The sequence below is a fragment of the Hirundo rustica genome, chromosome 7 (genome assembly GCF_015227805.2).
Source record: "Hirundo rustica isolate bHirRus1 chromosome 7, bHirRus1.pri.v3, whole genome shotgun sequence".
Taxonomy (NCBI): Eukaryota; Metazoa; Chordata; class Aves; order Passeriformes; family Hirundinidae; genus Hirundo; species Hirundo rustica.
In genome coordinates, this window is record NC_053456.1 from 28,258,071 (window position 1) to 28,276,617 (window position 18,547).

Below are 18,547 nucleotides of genomic sequence, written 5' to 3' on the forward strand. Positions count from 1 at the left end.
TTGAGAATAAGTTGCATTTTTCTGTCCTCTGTGCTAAGAAGAAAGAATATTTTAGGTAACTCCCATGAAAATGCTGAAGAACTTGAAAGAGCCACTGAGATGAAGGAAAAAGAAGCTGCATTGTAAGTTTGGTGTCACAAAAGCAGTTAGACTTCATTCCTAGAGAATGCCACGGCTTTGGCTTGCAGCCTCACACTCTGCTCTTGCTTGTTCTTCGCTCTGCTAAAAACAATGCTTGGCTTCAATGAGGGCTGACCTAAAGAAAAAAGCTCCAGTCTCTTCTCTGTGCACATATGCCCTGATATTTCTGTTTCTGCGCTTGTTGCCATTTCTTAATGGAAAATGTACAACTTCAGTAATTTTATAATTCTTTAATATCGTGTGCTTTATTATCACGCAGTGTCTTTAGTGTCGTGCACGGCGAATTCTGTACATTGCAAAAAGAAGTAGCCAATGGCTTTCTCAATGCATTCGCTTGGATTAACATTTTCATCTATCTGCTTAATGATTTTTTTAAAAAATCCCCTTTATCATATAATGGCCTTACATTCACTCCAGATTACAGGCTAGGCAAGAAATTACTAATAACAAAATGATGGTATCTTAATGGTATAAGAGAGAGTGGCAAGAGCTAGAAAGAGCAAAAGGGATCTTTTGAAAAACACGATTGGAAAAAAAACCAACAAAGAAGAGAATATATTCATGTAACTCAGTTTTTTTTTTCAGCCTGCCCTAGTGCATGTTTGGAGATTGATGGTTTAATATCTAAGTGTTTATGTGAGGAGGCTGTTTACGTCACGTGTATAGGATCTTTCAGGCTTTGTAATAGAAAATCAATTTTGTAATCTAGAGTAGCCACAAGATTTAGGTTGAAGATTTTTTTTTTCATGAAGTTAATCTTCAAAGACCAGTGGGGATTTTCTGTTTAAAAACATGGTGAACGTGAGGAGCTGTGGGTGAAAAGTGATTTGAGGCGCTGCTGGAAACACAGGATTCACTGCCAGTTTTCATGAGCCTGTTAAATGTTGTGAGCCCACATTTACCCCGGTGAATTGCCCACAGGTGTCTCGAGTTCCTTCTCCAGAACGATGCCAACCCGTCCATCCAGGACAAGGAGGGCTACAACACTGTGCATTACGCTGCTGCCTATGGGCACCGGCAGTGCTTGGAGCTGGTGAGTGCTCGCTGGGGGAAGCCTCTGTCTGCATGTGCCAGGGTTGTGAACTCCCCTCGTGGCTGCTTTGGATAATAAGAAAGCTGTGAAAACCTGCAACATGGGGCAGTAAACTCAAATATTTGTACCCAGATGTATTTTAAAAATATGTTTGTCTTGATAATCGAGTCCTTATTCAACAACCTGCTGCTTAAGGGTCGTCTTCGAGTGGAGTTTATGCACAAATTGATTTTAAGTGTAATCAAAATATTCCCAGTGTATGCCTAAGTGCCAGGAGTAAGGGACAGTTCCTGGTAAACAACAGTGGATGTGCCTGATCCACCTGGCCCTTTATCTGACTTGCATACTGAGGTAGTAAATAGCTTTTGCTTTGTATTGCAGTTTCATTTTTGTCTCTGGTCAGACAATACACAACACTGATAAAGTTACCATAATTATGATCAACCTTATATGCAAAGCAACAGAGAATTTTGGGTTTTGTTTTGGTTTTTTTTTAATATTGTGGGTCTGAGTGATTAGTAATTGCATCTTCTTAGAAGCCAAAATTTTTTAGCCAAACGCTGGATTTGGGAGATGTATAGGATGGATTTATAGATGTGTTTGACTTACTAAAGTGTCATAAAGGTGAGTGTTAACTGCTTGATATACAGGGTGATCCAAAATGATATATATAATGTATATTACATGTATTATTACTAGATACATCATATATACTATAATAGCGTGTATTACATACAAACTGACTTAATTGCTTCCAAAGAATAAGCTCCAACTGGAAAATTGTAAAGATATTCATGCTTTAGTGAGAACACTGTGTGCTGTTTAGTGTTACGTCTTGTTCGGTTCTTTCTTTCTATGTTGAAGAGTCGAGTATTTAGTTTTTGAGAAGGAGATCTGCACGGCACATGCTGCTTTCACACCACTTGTGCCACAGCAGGAAAATGCTGCAGCTGGTTCCAGCAGCTTGGAAAGCTGGGGCAGTAACTCCTCCAGGGCAGGCCTGGGGCAGAATTTCAGGTGTGGTTTTAAGCCTTTTTAGGTCCCACCTGCAGGCGTGTATATTTAGGACACTTTAAATAGCACTGCTCCTTTGTTGTTCCTGGCAGTGGGTTTGGCCTTGCCTTCTCCTAGCACTGGCCTCTGGTGACCCTGCCCTGGGGATGGAGAGGAGCAGCTTCACTGGGGATTCTCTTTCACCCTCTGCATCGCAGTCCCTGTGTGCTGTGAGGCATGGACTGGGCACGCAGCAAGGTCCCTGCTCTTTTCTTGCACTTGTTGCTGGGCACATTTGCACATTTTCAACATACCAGTTGCAGGCAATGACCTGCAGTCGAATCCTGGTGTTGCTTAGGCTGGGCAGACAAAAGGAAGAGCTGGGAATGCAGTGCATGTCAGAGGTGTTGGGTTTTCTATTAATCTGGAGGGGTGAAATGCAAACTGGGGGCCAGAGACAGCTGTGCAGCAAGTGTTCAGTGTTTGGGCAGAAAACCTCCATGTTTGTCCCTGTCAGTCTTCCTGTATTTGTGACTGTACTGCAGTATGGAGCCCCAGGGCCAAGCCTCACTTACAGAGTGAGAGTCACACAGCTGTTCTGTGTACAGCAGTGAAAAACATCTGCAGTGAAAAACATCTGCCGTGAATCTCTGTCCTCTGCCTGCACAGGATCGCTGCTCTGTGCTAAGGGTGCCAGCCTGAAAGGTTTCTGGGGACCAGGATTTTTCCACTGGTGCTTGGAGGGTTAACAGGCGTGTCATTTTCTCTCTGGAATACAAAGGTTAAACGTTCAGAAAGCGTTTGTGCTCATCCAGCAGTAGGACCAGGATCCGTCATCTTTGCACCCGCTTTCAGAAGAAGCTGACTCAGATTTTTTTGTCATGAGTTACTAAGTCCTGAGTTTAGTAACATTTGATAACTCCAACTAGCTCCACAATTTCTTTGCTCTGCTGGGATTCAGGATGGCAAAAGGGCTGAAAGCAAAGTCAGGCAAGATTATGTAAATAAACCATTATTTTTCAGCTGTTGTTTTACTATTTTATCCCCTGGGTAAATCTTTTTTGTTTATTATTGATAGCTGATAAGTGAAAATATCTAAGAATTACCTTGCCTAGAACAAAAAAGTTCTTTATGGGCTTAAAAGTGGTTAGAGAAAAGAGTTCATATGAAATACGAAGCTTTAATTCTGTCCAAAACTAAGTCAAGGTGGGTGTTAACAATAGCAAAATGTTAGGGAATTATTTTGGTGTTCCAGAATATGGCATGTTTATAATAGACCTTGTAAGATTATTTTCTATTTGCCTTTTCCCCGTTTTTTTAAGCAAGTATCTACAAGAGCTTATTTCTAAATAAATGTTCACTTTAAAAAGTAAGTCCAGAGAAACAGATGCAGTATCCAATGGGGTTTCCTTCACTGGGCAATTTGGTCTGTCCTTTAAGTACCACAGTTTCTCAGCATTATAAAATATTGACACATTTGAATGCAGTTTAGGGAAAGGCTGGTTTTTCTGTGGAAGCATTTTCATTCTTTGACTTTTGTGTTTACTCTGAGCCCAACACCTGGGCTGGAACTTAGCTGAATTTCTTCGTGGGGAGGTTTTAGGAGAAATAAGGATCAAGAGTGACAAGGTCATGTCTTTGACCCAAACAAAATTAATGTTTTGTTTGTTCAACCACAGAGCTCAACAAGAGAAGCTTTTTTTCCTGGAGGACCTTTAGGTTGTCTGGAATATTAGTGGGGTAGTTGCCTGCAATGAATGATGCGATGTTGCTAAAAAGAGAAGAGTGGAAGCCGATTCCTCAGTTGTTGCTCCACGTGTAGGGAGCCATTCAGGAAGGCTGAATGGGGGGCATGTGTGCTTGCAAGCCACTGGAACTCCCACCTGCCTTCCTGCTCCAAATAACCTCAGGTTTGTTTAGCCTGGGGCTGGCTTTGCTGCTGGTAGTCAGGGATAGCGGTCATGACTGCTACCTGGTATTTTAGAGCTGGTCCCATCACCAAACTCCTTTGAAAAAAAAAGGAAAAATGTTGTGGTTTTTTTTTTTTTTTTTTTTTTTTTTTTAACATGGAAATGATCTCTTATCACAAGATCGTTATTGGTGTGAAAAGAGTGGAATTTAAATTGTAATTTCACATTAAAATTCTATCAGGAGAGACAGTCAAGCACTTTGTGCTGATAAAAATAGGCTTCTGTGCAATGCTAGGCCAAACAGAATTAGATGCCTGATTTCCTCTAGTGAGATCTCTCCTCTTACTGTAAGAATTGATGGATACCTTTTCTTTCAATCTGCTCTTCTCTCTATTCCATCACCAAATGTAATTCCCCCTCTGACTAATAGAAATTGAATCATCACAGGGGCTAAATCATTTGAGGGCGGGAGGAGAGCATGGTTTAACCAAAAGCTGTGCCCAGAAGAAAAGGCAAATCCCTCGAGTGTGTGTGTTGGGGAGCAGGGGCAGAGGGAGGTGTCTGGCCAGCACAGGGCTGTGCTGGGAGTGGGGAGGCTGGGGAACGCCTCTGATCAGAGCAGCTCTGCACTGCAAGGCAGATAAGCCATGCCTTCAAACACTGCGCTCCTTAACCTGTGGAGAAATTGAAATCAGACTCCATAAACCTTCGATGTGGCTGCTGCTAATTACCTGTCTCCTGTCAACACAAATGTGTTTGTTCATCCCTCTGAGAGCAGGACACAGGTAATTACTGATGAGTGAATCACAGCAGTGGCTGGCATAGGTGTTAAAAACCCTTTTTCCACGTGGGGATCTGGCTCCGATGCTTGTCCAGTGGCAGCCCTTAGGCCTCCTTCTGACCCAGATCTCTTTATTTGTGGGATGCACCTTGGCTTTTCTCCTTCACAATTGCCTGTCTGTCTCCACAACCAATACCCTCTTTCTTAAAGGGAGCATTTTGTGTGAAGCCAGGGGCAGCAGTGTCTTGTGTGATGAATTACTTTGTACCTGTGTCTGTGAGAGCTTTTCCCACATGGAGCAGAGAAGCACGAAGTCATTAACTTAAGTAGTTTTGAAAAGGAGAAGAACTTAGGAAATCACTGCTCAAAAATAACTTTAATACACCTAATTTTTCTGTCAGTTCTGGGATCCCCCAAATCATGGTAGACTGATTTGATTGGTTGAGTTTTGATGTCAGCATTTGTGCAATATGTACCTACTGTTTAAATAAACAATAGGAGCTCAAATATGCTAGATACTCTGATATAAATTAGTTTATAGAAGTGCAGTTTGGCTTTGATTTTATGTTTTGGATACTAGATAATTTGGAGTCTAAAAGTGTTTTCTGGAAAGCTAATGCTGCTTAGGAAATCAATGAGGGCAGGAATTTACCGCTTGCCCTGGGACCCTGCTGGCACTTTGCCTTGTAGGATGGAATATTGTTTAGCATCTTTGGGGTTGGTTTTCTGTTTCTCTGACACATCTGGTCTTTTTTAGTCTGCATTTTTATTTTCCTGAGGTGGAGAAGCAAGACACTTATGTATCTGCTTTCTTCTGACAGAGAACAACAAGGCCACTGCAGAACTTCATGAGATATTTTCCCTTCAGTTAGGAAAGAGATCATGGACTTCTGCTGTTGCCTTAAATACCTTTCTGTGTATCTGTGTGTGGTGTTTAAATGTAATGTGTGAAGAATATCTGGCTCCCTCAAATCTACTGAATCCAAAGGAAAGGACATTTGATGGTGGCATATTGCATTGCATTAGAGTAATGGGCTCTCAGAAAGAGCTGTGGTCACTGGGATTTTAGGGGTGCAGTCAGGTTTATTTATCCAAGGCAAGATGTTTGCCTGCATGAGCAGACTTTCAAACAGAAACTGTCACTGTTTTTTTGGTATTTGTAGCTTTACAAATCTCACTTCATTTAGCAAAGCCTCCCACAGCGTGTGTGTATTATGTATCTGTTGGTCTGTGTTTTGTCAATCGAGGAGATTGATCGTAAACATTCTCATTATTCTCCTCTCTTCCTTCCTCCCTTCTGAAGTAATGTAACCAATATCTGCCCTCAGTGGCTGTGGTGTCATTGCTTCAGGAGTATTTCTTTGGCTGGGGACAGTGTAGGGATGGGGCACACAGGCTCAGGTCCATGATTCTGTTCATGCACTGCATGCAATGCAGGCATTGTACAGGAAAAATAAGCCAAGAAACATTTTCAGATTTCCATTACACTTGAGTGTTTCTGTCTTTAATTTTTCTAATTCTAATTGACATTTTTAATTAGATTGGAAGCAAAACTCCATTGGATATAGTGAGTAAATGAAAAGTGATTGCATGTTGTGTATTTTTATTTAAACTTCTTAGTATTTTGCAAATCCCTGTATTCACTCTGGTGAAGCCTGAGGAAGAAGAATCACAACTCTTAACCAGCATGCCATGTACTTGAAGCAATTGCATGTGTGCTGCTTCTGCTTCCATTGGAATTCCTTCTTCCTGCTGCTTGCAGGCTCCAGCTTTGCTCGAGGCTGTTGCTTCTCCTCAGTCAGTCCTAGGAGCTGTGAGTCCAGTGCACGTACCTGGCTGGCATGACACTTTCCTGGATGTTAAAGTAACTTGGCGTTTGGTGATGTGAAGTGGAACCACACTCGTCTGTTTTCTGGAAGTTTGTGGCCAATTTTAAAGTGTTTTGGAGAAGAAATGTAAATTACGTTGCTTCAAGTGAGCTTGAATTTAAAAAGCACTTGTGTGTTTCAGAGTAGAGGCTCAAATGAGAGGAGAGAAGCAAAAATAACATTGAAATGCACATTTTAAAAATTGAGTGTCACTGTATTTCACAGTCCTCAAGTTTTCTATCTAAAGAGGAAATTTCTAAGGATAATAATTTCTCTAAATGAAGCCTTCCTATATCTTTTGCACACCTGTATGATTTGCAAATTTTCTTTGGCTAAGAGAGTCCTTAAAGCAAAGTGTGAGGTTTTACAGAACCTCTGAGGCAGAATTTCTGGCCAAAAAGATGATGTGTGATTTGAATGTGAAAGTCCCAGGTTCAAATCTCTGCTCTGACTGCCAAAGGAATTGGACTTCTACATCCCAAGGAGTAAGTGACATATTCTGCAGGCTGGTTCTGGGGGTGCTCTCTCACTCTCATTTGGAGCTGTTCTGCATTGTTTAAATACTCACTGGGTGACAGCCACCTGTGTCTATGCCCCACTGAGTGTGGCACTCCTATGGCTTCCCATGGAATGATTCTGTATGGAGTGGAAGAGCTCCACCAGAAGATCAGTGCCCCAGCTGAGAACAGCCCGGGGCCTGGAGTCCTGCTCGAGTTTCACATTTAGATACGTTTAAAGACCTGAATATTGTTCCTTACCTGGCAGGTAAGTGTCCTGTTTGCTTGGTAGTGACTGTTCTAGTGGGTATTGGATACTGCAGGAGTTGCATGGAGCTACAACACATCTCTTCAGGCTCGGTCAGCCTAAGCTTTTGTGAAAATACTTCTTGCTTAAGTTAATTTAACTTCACCCATATCTGTGCATGTGAGTGAAATTGATGTCAGTACTGATGAATTGGATTTTTAAAGCCTGATCTTAGGAGAGCATCAACACTAGGTTGAGAGGCATATTGGTTTTAACCTGATCAAATTAAAATAATTTGATCATGTGTATTTACATACATGGAGAGAGCTTACAGGATTGCTTGTTCCCCATAGGATATGTTTATGCCACTTCACCTTTGAATTTCTCATTGATCAGGAATAATTCTGAGATTTTAAGATGTGCTTCCCTGATTAAGATCAAGTAGTACAGAGGTTCTTTTTACTTCTCTTTTCTATACCATCAGAAACAACTGATGAGTGTTTTCAATCTTGTGTTGGCTACTTCTGGCAAAGCCTTTATTTAAAAGCAGCTGCTGGTGGCATGTTTTCCCAGAGCCGAGGCAATTATCTGTTGCAATTTATCAGGAAATATGAGATGCAAAGTGACACCTAGCTCATATATTTGTATTCAGTTCTGAGAGTGACATTAAAAATCGTGACTAATTGCCACTTCTGAATGACCTTGTGAGTGATCAGGGCATCACTGCATAATTATTGCAGACGAGCAGTGTCCAACTATTTCTTTTGTCTTTATTGCCTTTTGATCAACTCTTCACACGTGTGGACATTTCTGAACACTGTTAGATGGATAACTTCTCGGAGTAAAGGCCATTTTTAGAATATAGACAGCCAATCTAATGCTTTGCCGTTTTACAATCAGCATGAATAGCACCAAACTCTGCAGTGTGGAATGTCAAAGCTGCCTTAATAAAGCAGTAAAACTCTGAGAGAAAAGTCCCTTGAAGTTGAGTGCCAGTTAGCACAAACCTGGGCCATGACTATGGGGAGTGCACTGAAATGGCTGTGCCTGGAGGTGTCTGTGCATGGTGGCTTGGACAGGATCACACGCTCTGTTCTCTTCCAAGCTTGGAGATAATGCCCATCCTTTCACTGACTATGGTTTGAAGTTTCTTTTGACTCTTGCTTTGAAAAGCATAGCTTAAACCTTTTATGCATGATGAAAGTATTATCTCTTTTTCTGCTGAATGGTGACTTTAAATTACTGATGTGCTCCATGAAGCTGCCTTTTTTTTTTTTTTTTTTTAAACCATAGCTGAATTTTAGAATATATTATAGTCCATGATCATCATAGGAAGTATCCTGACTCATTAACTGGCATATCTGAATGCCCCAAAAATGAAGGGGGGAACCCACACTGTATCCTGCTATATAGTCATTTATTATACCCACAGAACAAAATCAAGCAGTAAATCCTCTTGTGCCTGTAAATACCCTTACTGCACAAATGAAATGGTGAGAACTGTAAAAGTTATTCATTTTCATGTTGAACTGGGGAAGAGAAGAGAGTTTATAACCACAACCTTGCAGTTCTGTTAGTTTGTAAGACTAGAGCTGAATAATTGATGTTTTATCTTAGCCTGCATCTCCCAAGCATTCACGTTCCTGTTTCTGAGTCTGAAGAAGACTTCACAAAATAATTACTTACAGTATTAAATGGTGCCATCACGGGAAGTGAAAAGGTCGTGCTGGCAATTCCCAAGGGGCAGAAAGAAAAGAAAAGAAGGGCGCCCTTGCCTTTAGTAAGGTTCTGCCCTGTCCACAGGGAATAGTGCCTCTCAGTTTCACATGCAGGGTCTTTGCACAGTTCTCACATCCACCTAAAATCTGCAGCAGTCAATGCAGAGAAATGCCGTCTGCTACAAGGCAGACTTTAAAACTTTTAAAGTCTCAGAAAATAGGAAGTGCAATATGCTGGGACATTCTCCAGTCAGCCACCAGTAACCATAAACTGTTGGTAATTCATGCTTACTCATCTGTCCTTGATGAAATGCAGCTTCACAGGCAGGTATGGATTGCAGCACAGCAGACATGCTGGGATTGCTCTGTGAGCTCTGTGGGATTTAAGCTTCCCTGGCTGCCAGGACAAATGATTCTGAATGATAAATTTACCTTAGAAACAGATGCAACTATGGGTAGCTTCTTCCAAGTATAATGGAACTAGAGTCCTCCAAGGACACACTGTTCAATGTGTTATTATAGCAAATATATGTAATTTATTATAAATGCATCCACAGAACCACAGAAACACTGGTAAAACTGAAGAATTTCTTGATGACTTGAACTTGGTGTTTTTATCTCTTTGTACATTATGTTTATCATTCAAGCGACTTAACTGTTAGAAAGCGATGCTTGGCAAGGAATGCCAAAAAAATTATTAGTGGTGTGTCTTTTATCTTCCTCTTCTTGTTCTCCTTTATAATTTCTCCTCTTGCATTGTATAGCTCTCTTTCTGAGAGCTAGCAAGTTTGCCATCAAATTCGAGTTTGCACTTGACTTTTTGATGGAGATATTCAGCCTTATGACTAATAAGCTCATTAAGCCTGGTCTGCCCCAGTCTAAGCTGCTTTGACTCTAAGCTATGGAGATGCCTTTGGTGAGGGGCTCTCCAATCCCACAATTTGTGCCTTTAGAACCTTAATTCTGGCCATTTTCTGTGTGGTTTTTTTTCATCTGTTTGAAAGGCAATTATCTGCCTTGTTCCAGGAGACTTTTGGAGCCTTCTGACAGGTGAAGGGAAGCATTTACTTGTTAGGATTTTGCTCCTGGAATTTCAACATGTGATGATAAATGTAATTAAAACTGATTAATTTAGTCTGCTGTGCTGGCCTCGTGGACACAGACTAAAGGCCAGTATCAGGTAGGCAGAGGGACAGGCTTAGTGCTTGGGTTTGTTTGGTGGGATTTTTTAGCTTGTTTACTCTTTAGAGAAAATCAGATGCATTTGTGTATTCAGAGCTGGCTGCTGCTTCATCCTACTCACAGCTGTCTTATATAAGAGAAGAACAGTATTTTAACTGGAGGTGGTTCCACATGGCAACACCAAATGCATTTCTCAACTCTGCCCCAAACCTACGAAGAAACTGGTGGGAGGCTTGATTTTTTTTTGCCTTCCCTTTAGCTGTAGGGAAGTGTTCAAATTTGCATTACCTGTTAATACACAAACCTACTTGCTTATGACTGGTATTTTTATCAAAACATAGTCTTGACATACTGCTAGGCACAAAATATACAAGTAAATTAAATTACTGCCTAATTTTCTAGCTTTTCCATAGGATTCACATTACTGTCCTTGTTGAATAAGAAATTTGTAACACCTTATGTATTATCAAGGCTAATTTGTATTCCAGTTTGATTTTTGGATAAATTTATCATTGATACGGGTCTATTGCAGACTAAGTTGTTAACCAGAAGTTCAGGCCTATATCAGTGTTTAGGAATATGCCATCATCTTGCAGCACAGGCAAGCTTCCTGTAGCCTTTGATGGTCTCTTTGGAGAATTGTCCATGTTGTCGTGGCTAAAAATTGTCCTGATTGTCCCAAAAAACTTATTTCCTTTCTTCTTTTTCAGTCTTTTAATTAATTCTTTACTGTCTTACAAAAAACCCAAACAAACAAACAAACAAAAAACCCCAACCAAACCAGCCAACCAACCAAATGAAAAACCCTGAAAAATTTACTTGTAGCCTTAGAAACATTACAAATCCGTTTTAGTTGACTGTCATGCTTTTCCTTCTTTTATACGGTCTCGCATTCCTGATTTTCTCTAAAATGCTAATTTCCAGTCCCAGAGGCTTTTGGAGACTAACTCTGAGTGATTATTAAGCAAAAGGCCACACAGGTGAGCAGTGCCACTCACCAAACGTTGAACTGTCAGTAGCGTTGTCGACACTGTGTACGATTTTCTTTGCGGCCTCAGCTGGATGAGTTGTCAGGGTTCATGTCCTGTTGTGGAGTGGTGCTTTTCCATGGCTCCTCCTTCTAGATGGATGGAAACGTCCTTGGTTTTAAGCTGCACAATGAAGAGGATTATACAGATTTGTTACTAGATATTACTGGATGCTTTTCAGAGTTCAGGGACGTGTTGCATTTTGGAAGACTGTCATTGTAGGAGCAGATTGTTCTTTCAGTCAATTTTAGAATTTATCAATGATTCACAGCGCAGTTATAATTATTCCCAGTGCTAATTATGTGTCAGAATTACCCAAAACACTGTATCAGACATGGCTTGCATATGCTGTGTAATCGTGAAACTGAGCTTTCTCCAATGTAAATTTACTGAGGGCTCTATTCCATAAATCCTTTGTTTTAAGGGCTCCTTTCTCACCCAAGCAGACCCCAGGATTTCATCAGGATTTTTATGATAACTAATTAATCAGGGTAAGGATGTTCATGACAAGCTTTTAAACTGGTTTTATAGCTTTACCCTGTGCAGAAAAGCTTGAAAGTAGTTCACAATCCTTTAATAATTACTGTGGCCAAAATATATATTTGTTGATTTATAGATTTATAGTCCATGAAAATTTATCCCATCTCATGAAAAAATGTTTTAAGACTTTATTTATTTCTTCACAGCTTCTGGAAAAAACAAACAATATGTTTGAGGAATCTGATTCAGCAGCCACAAAAAGTCCTTTGCATTTAGCTGTAAGTATGAGATGTGTAAAGTGTTTGATCAGTATCTCCCAGAATGGTTCCTTAATCTCTGTCTTTGAAGCAAGTTTTAACTGTGGGCTTGTTTTGAAAAAGGTGGGAAGGGATGTAGGCCTAGATGTAACAAAGCCAGGTTCTGGGCTGGAATCATTAATTAAGTTTTAGGCAGTTGAAGCTCTTGGCTCCTCCTGACTCTAACACTTGGGTAAGAAGATGACACAGACACTGCAGTGAAATTAAATGGAAATTCACACTTGTGTTTAGAACTAGTTTATAATTATGGGGCCAAAGCTTGAGCCTAGGCTTTCATCATGGAATGAGATTCTCTGATGTTCTGGTGGAGAGCTGCAGTGCAAAAAAACTGTTTGGTACACAGCAGGGTGTGGGAGTGTGTTTAAAGGCCAGCAGTGCCCTGTGAGAGTGCTGTGGAGACTGGCAGATCCCCACAGCATCCAGCAGAGGTGGCCTCAGAGACAACAGCCGCTCCCTTGGCCCAAGAGCTGAGGATTCGTGATTCCTCTTCCCAGTTTTCTTGTGCAGAATCACAGAAAGCTGAGGTTGACATGGACCTCTGGAGATCGAGTGCCACCGCTGTGGTAAAAGCAGAATCAGCTAGAGCAGATTTTTTCAGGGTTGTGCCCCGTCACATTTTGAATGTCTTCAGGCATGGAGAGTTCATGGCTTCAGCTCTGATAAATACTAACTGTACAACTGTGTGTAAATAAAAAGGGTGCTCTGAGTATGACAGTGAGGAGAGGAGGGCAGGCCCTACAAAGCTGAACAAAACATTTCCAATTTCTGGCACTGTCTGCCAGGTTTTTGCAATGCCACCTGTGTTTGTACTGTTGGCCCCAGTGTGGCTGTAGATGTGGAAGTGCATCTGCTTGTCCACTGTAGCTGTTCTACCAAATGATCCTGCTGGCAGGAATTCTCCATGAAGTGTTAGCTGTAAACAGCAGGTCAAATTTGTGTTTATATTTGCACAAAAATCTGGTTTCAGAATCGCTTTTGTTTAGTTGGAGACCAGCACACGTGTTGAATTCAGCAGCAGTTAGGTGATAATACATGGATCTCTCTAGTGAATCTAGTTTTCGAAGCAAACGTTTCCCTCTCAGATACTGTAGCATGTGAAAAATGAATTGCTGATTGACCTGTCCTGGCTTGGGAAATGATTGCCTGAAATTTCCTCACTTTGGGTTGTACTAGAAGGTTAAAGCAAATCAAGAATTGTAATTTCTTTTCTTAAACACTAGGAATTTTTTAATTTCTTGAGTACCATGTAATTTGGAAAAATCCTTTCAGGTTGAAGAGGGAGTCATAAGGAATCAAGAAAACTCTGATTTCTGTTGTGTTTAGGAGACGTTGAAAGGGATGGATTTTATTCACAATTTATGAGAAAGGTCTTTGAAAGACAGCAGTTGTGTTCTTCACGTGACACATTTCATCATTCTAGGCCTATAATGGTCATCATCAAGCTCTGGAGGTGCTTCTCCAGTCTCTGGTAGATCTGGATATTAAGGATGAGAAGGGACGCACTGCTCTGGACTTGGCTGCGTTTAGAGGACATGCAGAGTGTGTGGAAGCTCTCATCAGCCAGGGTGCTTCTGTCACTGTAAAGGACAATGTCACCAAAAGGACCCCCCTCCATGCCTCAGGTGGGTGTCATCTCATGCTGCCTTTTGTACCCTGCTCTAAACCCTCCCACACTGAGGCAGGTGCCTTCACATACCTGCTGTTGTCATGCACGTTTCTTCTAAAGGGAAGAACATTCTCACATGTCCTGAGGAGTGATACTTATTTGCTGATGTTGTTCATTTAAACCCTTCTTCTTCCCTTCCATTCACCTTTTTCCCTCTATCCCTGTGGTTCAGTCCTCCCTCATACAGAATCCCATATTTTTGCACACCACTGCTGCTCTGCCCTTACCTGTTTGCCTCTCTCTGTTACCACCTACTCCTCAGGAGGTGTGATGTTTCCCTCGGGACACCTTCTCTTGCTGGTTCTTCAGCCAAATAATCGGGGGAGGAGGGAACACTTGCCTCACTGCTTCTCCTTTGGAAGGAAGGGAGAAAAATAGATGTGGGCTCTGATTGGCAATGAAATTATTCTGGTGTTCAAAACTTGCAACTATTTGCAGTGGCAACAGCACAAAAATTCACCCCGCCCCTCTTTCAGGCCTCCTCCTCCTGAGCCAGCCTGAGAACTTACACTTGCTGGCAGCCTACTCCCTTCCTCTTGTGTGGGGTGTTAATTATGTAACATGCAAAATTAGCTGGGAAATGTAGACTTTGTCATTTATTTGAAGGTTATTTGACATGTACCTGTCAGGTAAAAATGCAGAGGTGCCAAAGGGAATGTGTCTCCTCAGCTGTTCCAGGAGGGGCTCTGCACAGGGTAGCAGTGGCCCCTAGTGGGAAGGAGAATTAATACCACGTGGATAATTAATTCAGGACCAGATTTAATTGTCTTTCTGCTTGTCTTTTAATCTTGCTGACGTGCAGATATATTCTGTAGTATCAGTTTATTCTCTATGTGTGATCATGTAAGTGCAACCCAGAAGCACGAGGTCAGATAGACTCATCAATTTTGTCTGCAGTGCTGAAGGAAATGCTCGTGATAGATCCACACTGCATACTACAAATGCTTCTTGTCTGCATAAACTTTGCATCACATATTTCTCCCCATGATAAATACTGGTGGTTTAATTAACTGAAATCAATATCAGTGCTACCACAAAACTGAGCTGTGTTGGTCAAGAACTTTTTCTGTAGTTATTTCAAACGTATCTTGGGATCTGATGCAAACAAGGTGTGACTTTGTCTGGTACATCATCACTGTAGCAAAGATTTGCATTTATTTAAAGATGTGGTTATAGTGACATAAGCTTCTAGTTGTCACAACGGAAGTGTAAAGGTTCTTCAGTACTGAGAAACGTGAATGGTAACAAAGCCATATTTTTGTTAGCAGCTCTGCGTTAATATGCCAATCTGTTGAATAAATCTGTTTAGTAAATTGAGTAAATTTGTTCAATAGAAGATGTTATTTTAATACGCACCTTTCTTACCTTCATATAAATTCAGACTGTGTTCCTCCCCACCCCCTCTTAATTTGTTTTTTAATCAACTCCATCACTCTAGTATTGAGTGAAACCAGTAGGGAGGTTCATTGCAGACTTTTCTGATCCATGGTGCTTTTTGCTTCTCAGACTAAAAAACATTCCCAGGTGTGCAAATAAATTGTTCCTTAAATTTGCAGTGAAGCAAAATAAGTCAGATGTGTGTTAAAAACAAAGAAACGAAAAACCACACATACAAAAAGCCCAACCAAGAAAAAAGGCAAAAAAATCCTACACCCAAGAATGACGCACAAAAGGGAACCTTGAGCAGAAGGGAAAGTAATGCACAGGTGGGTTGAGTATTTGAACTCCTTAGTAAAGGAAAATCCCCCCTGTCATGAATTTGAAAGCTTTCAAATGTGAGTTAAGTGCGCTTTGGGTAAATAAGCATTAAGACAACGTTTAGAACCTTCCGCTCAGCAGCTCTGTAGAGTTCTGTGGAAATGACCTTTGGGGTAAAGCTTGTCCCAGCACCGAGCCTCGGCAGCCGCTTGCCGTGTGCCGGTCTCCACGCTGCCTTCCGGGGGAAGCGCTTTGCTGAGGAGGTTTTGGCGCGGCCTGGTGCCGCGGCTGCTGCGCGTTCGGCGCCTGTGCCGCCGTGTGGGAGCTCGAGAAAGCAAACAGAATTCTTGCTGAATTATTCCCTCGAGTGCCGCTGTGCGTTTGCACACGCGAGAGTGAGCGCTTGCACGTGCAGCGCTGTGCGTTGGGAAGAAGCAAGGCCGTGTGTGCCCATCCCCTCAGACTTGTTTGGCCTCATTCCTTCTAATGACACCGGCGCAACTGCTGAACACAGAGCTCGGGAGGCCTCAGGTGCTGGGGTGGAGACAGGATTCTGCATGTTTGTGTCAGTAAAGGCATTTGTGACTGGAGTATAGAACTCACCTAATGAAGTGTTGCTTTTTTCTGCCTGTCCCCGTGAAGGAATAGACTTCCTCTGACCTCATAACACGGAGAATTTCCTTTGCCTAAATGATCTGTTCCCTGTGTAATTTTATTACCACCAGCCTCTCCTCTGGCTAGCCTGGGGAATCCATTGTAAATGTTGCCCTAGTGTTAGCATTGTGTCTGCTGGCAGAACTAACATTCCTTGCAGGGTCTGTAATGCTTAGCAGTCGCTGGGTCAGCTCTTAGGAGTTTCTGGGGGTATCTGTTCTAAAACTCGTTTACCAAAATCATTTTCACACATCTTTGTGAGCAAGTTACGATTTCTCTTCCTCCTGCTGGGAGAAAGAACAGACCTTTATTTCCTACCCCCCCCCCCCAAGCCAGTGAATCATCAGCCCTGCATAACTGTTTACATGTTACGTATAGGTCATTACTTAGTGGTAAATAACTAAAAATGCCTTTTATTTTTCTGGGTAAATCAACTAAGATTATTTTTGGATGAGTAATTTAGATGTGATGATGTGCACCGGTTTCTCTGCCAGCATGATGTGACATAGGTGGTGTCCAAGGGCTTTGCCTCAGCCCACAGGGTGTAGGCAGTGTGAATGCATGACTTGCTGTAATAAGAACACCACGGGTATCTACCGAGCACAGGAATTGTTTTGCAAAGAGGAAAATATCTGTCTCTTCATCCCATGAAAGTCTGAAGCCTTAAAGCCAGCTGACACACAGGTGGGGTTCAGTGTCAGGCCCTACAAAATGTAGTAACTCAGAGCTGTTTCCTAGCAGCAGTGGGTTACATAAAAAACCCCAAAACACCAAAACCCAAACCCCCACCACCCAAATCAACCCAAAACCTCAAACACCACCAAACCCAAATGGTTTTGATAAGTCTTATTTTTGATAAAATGATAAACTCAAAGGGAATTTTAGTCTCTGATGTTATGTGCTTTTATGAATATGACATTTGTATCATTGGTCATTCTTTGCAGATTTTTTTTTTTTTTTTTCATAGCAGCACTGAAGTATTCACTTGTGCAGTGCACATAAAATTAAGGAGCCTTGACAATGTACTTCCTACTGTGTTCCAGCCCTGAGCACAGAAAGCCTTGCCTGCCTGCTTAGTCTGGGGGATTTTGAAATGCTGTCTACTTTAGTAGAAATCTTCTCAGTAGTGAATATCACAATTTCTGTTTTACTCATTTGGGATTTTTGTATCTAAGAGAACTAATCCTCATCTTCATGAGGTCAAGGAAAAAACAGCTCACCATTTCACTGGCACAAGTTAAGTGAAAATTGGGGGAATATTGATCTCCTGTATGGTGGAGTATATTCCCTGTTTATGAGGACATTTCTTATCCTTAAGCATTCCAGTGGAAAAGTGCCTGAAATCAAACATAATTTTTTTCCTTTACAGTCATTAATGGCCATACACCTTGTTTACGGTTGTTGCTGGAAGTTGCAGACAACCCCGATGTGACAGACGCCAAAGGACAGTAAGTTTTCTTTGTGGGCTTTTTTTTCAGCTCTGTAATTCAAATAGCATCTCATATTTCTCACAAGAAAGTACTTATTTGAAATACTGTATTTCCTGCCCTTCTCCTCACAGAATTTGGCAGAGATTACAAAGTATGCATTCAGTTGATGTAAGCCATGTGGAAAGGACTAATCATTAATCTTAGCCTCTGCTTCATACTTTAAACAATCTTTTATGGATGTTGAGGACCAGATTCAATAAAAAATGAACAAGCTCCTGTGATCTTTCTATAGAGTCTTTTTCTTTCTAAAAGCTATTCTAGGGTTTATTTGGTACATTAGACTGGTGCCGTGGGACACAGTGTTTATTTGAGGTGACACATGCATCTGAGGTGTTCCTACAAAAACTTTACTGCTTGTCAAATGGCAGTTATAGAGGGAGAATAAGATGCATTTTTTAAAGTGAAAATGTGAATGGTTTAAGAAACTCATTTCTTAAACTCATTTCTTAAGAGATGTCTGGAACATATAATGTCTGCACATTTAATTTTAAATGGTATTAATCTGCCTAAAATAGATGGAGAATAGATCTCTTTCAGAAACAAATGAAAAATATGTTAATCCAAATTTTAGCTTGAATATTTTCCTCATGTCCCTTCATCTCCTTTAAGCAACTGTGCAGCATTTGCAAAATAAACAGTTTGGGCCATTGTCATCTTGGTAACTAGCAGGGACATGCATTCACAAGACTTGGCATTGTGAAACTCGTGTGTCCCTGGGGGTGACAGTAATTGTAGGTTATTAAGAGAACAGATTGTCTTCAATGGTGTCGCTCTGTAAACTGCTTACAAGTGGGTTTGTGACTATTCCAGTCATGGCAGTTGGTTGTTAAACATCTTAATAATT

At 41.3% G+C, this 18,547-nt stretch overlaps 1 protein-coding gene across 7 annotated transcripts in view; it reads left to right on the forward strand.

Annotated features, from left to right (window-relative positions):
* ANKRD44 (ankyrin repeat domain 44) overlaps window positions 1–18,547 on the forward strand; it is a 131,205-nt gene that overhangs the window by 98,473 nt on the left and 14,185 nt on the right. For 3 of the 7 annotated variants that reach the window (XM_040069368.1, XM_040069372.1, XM_040069373.1), the window contains exons 15-20: window positions 39–122; window positions 1,063–1,174; window positions 6,399–6,425; window positions 12,085–12,156; window positions 13,616–13,817; window positions 17,583–17,661. In XM_040069368.1, coding sequence (XP_039925302.1) covers window positions 39–122; window positions 1,063–1,174; window positions 6,399–6,425; window positions 12,085–12,156; window positions 13,616–13,817; window positions 17,583–17,661 — 576 coding nt within the window. The remainder of the gene's footprint in view (window positions 1–38; window positions 123–1,062; window positions 1,175–6,398; window positions 6,426–12,084; window positions 12,157–13,615; window positions 13,818–17,582; window positions 17,662–18,547) is intronic. The other 4 variants (XM_040069371.1, XM_040069375.2, XM_040069369.1 and 1 more) reach the window with 3 other exon arrangements.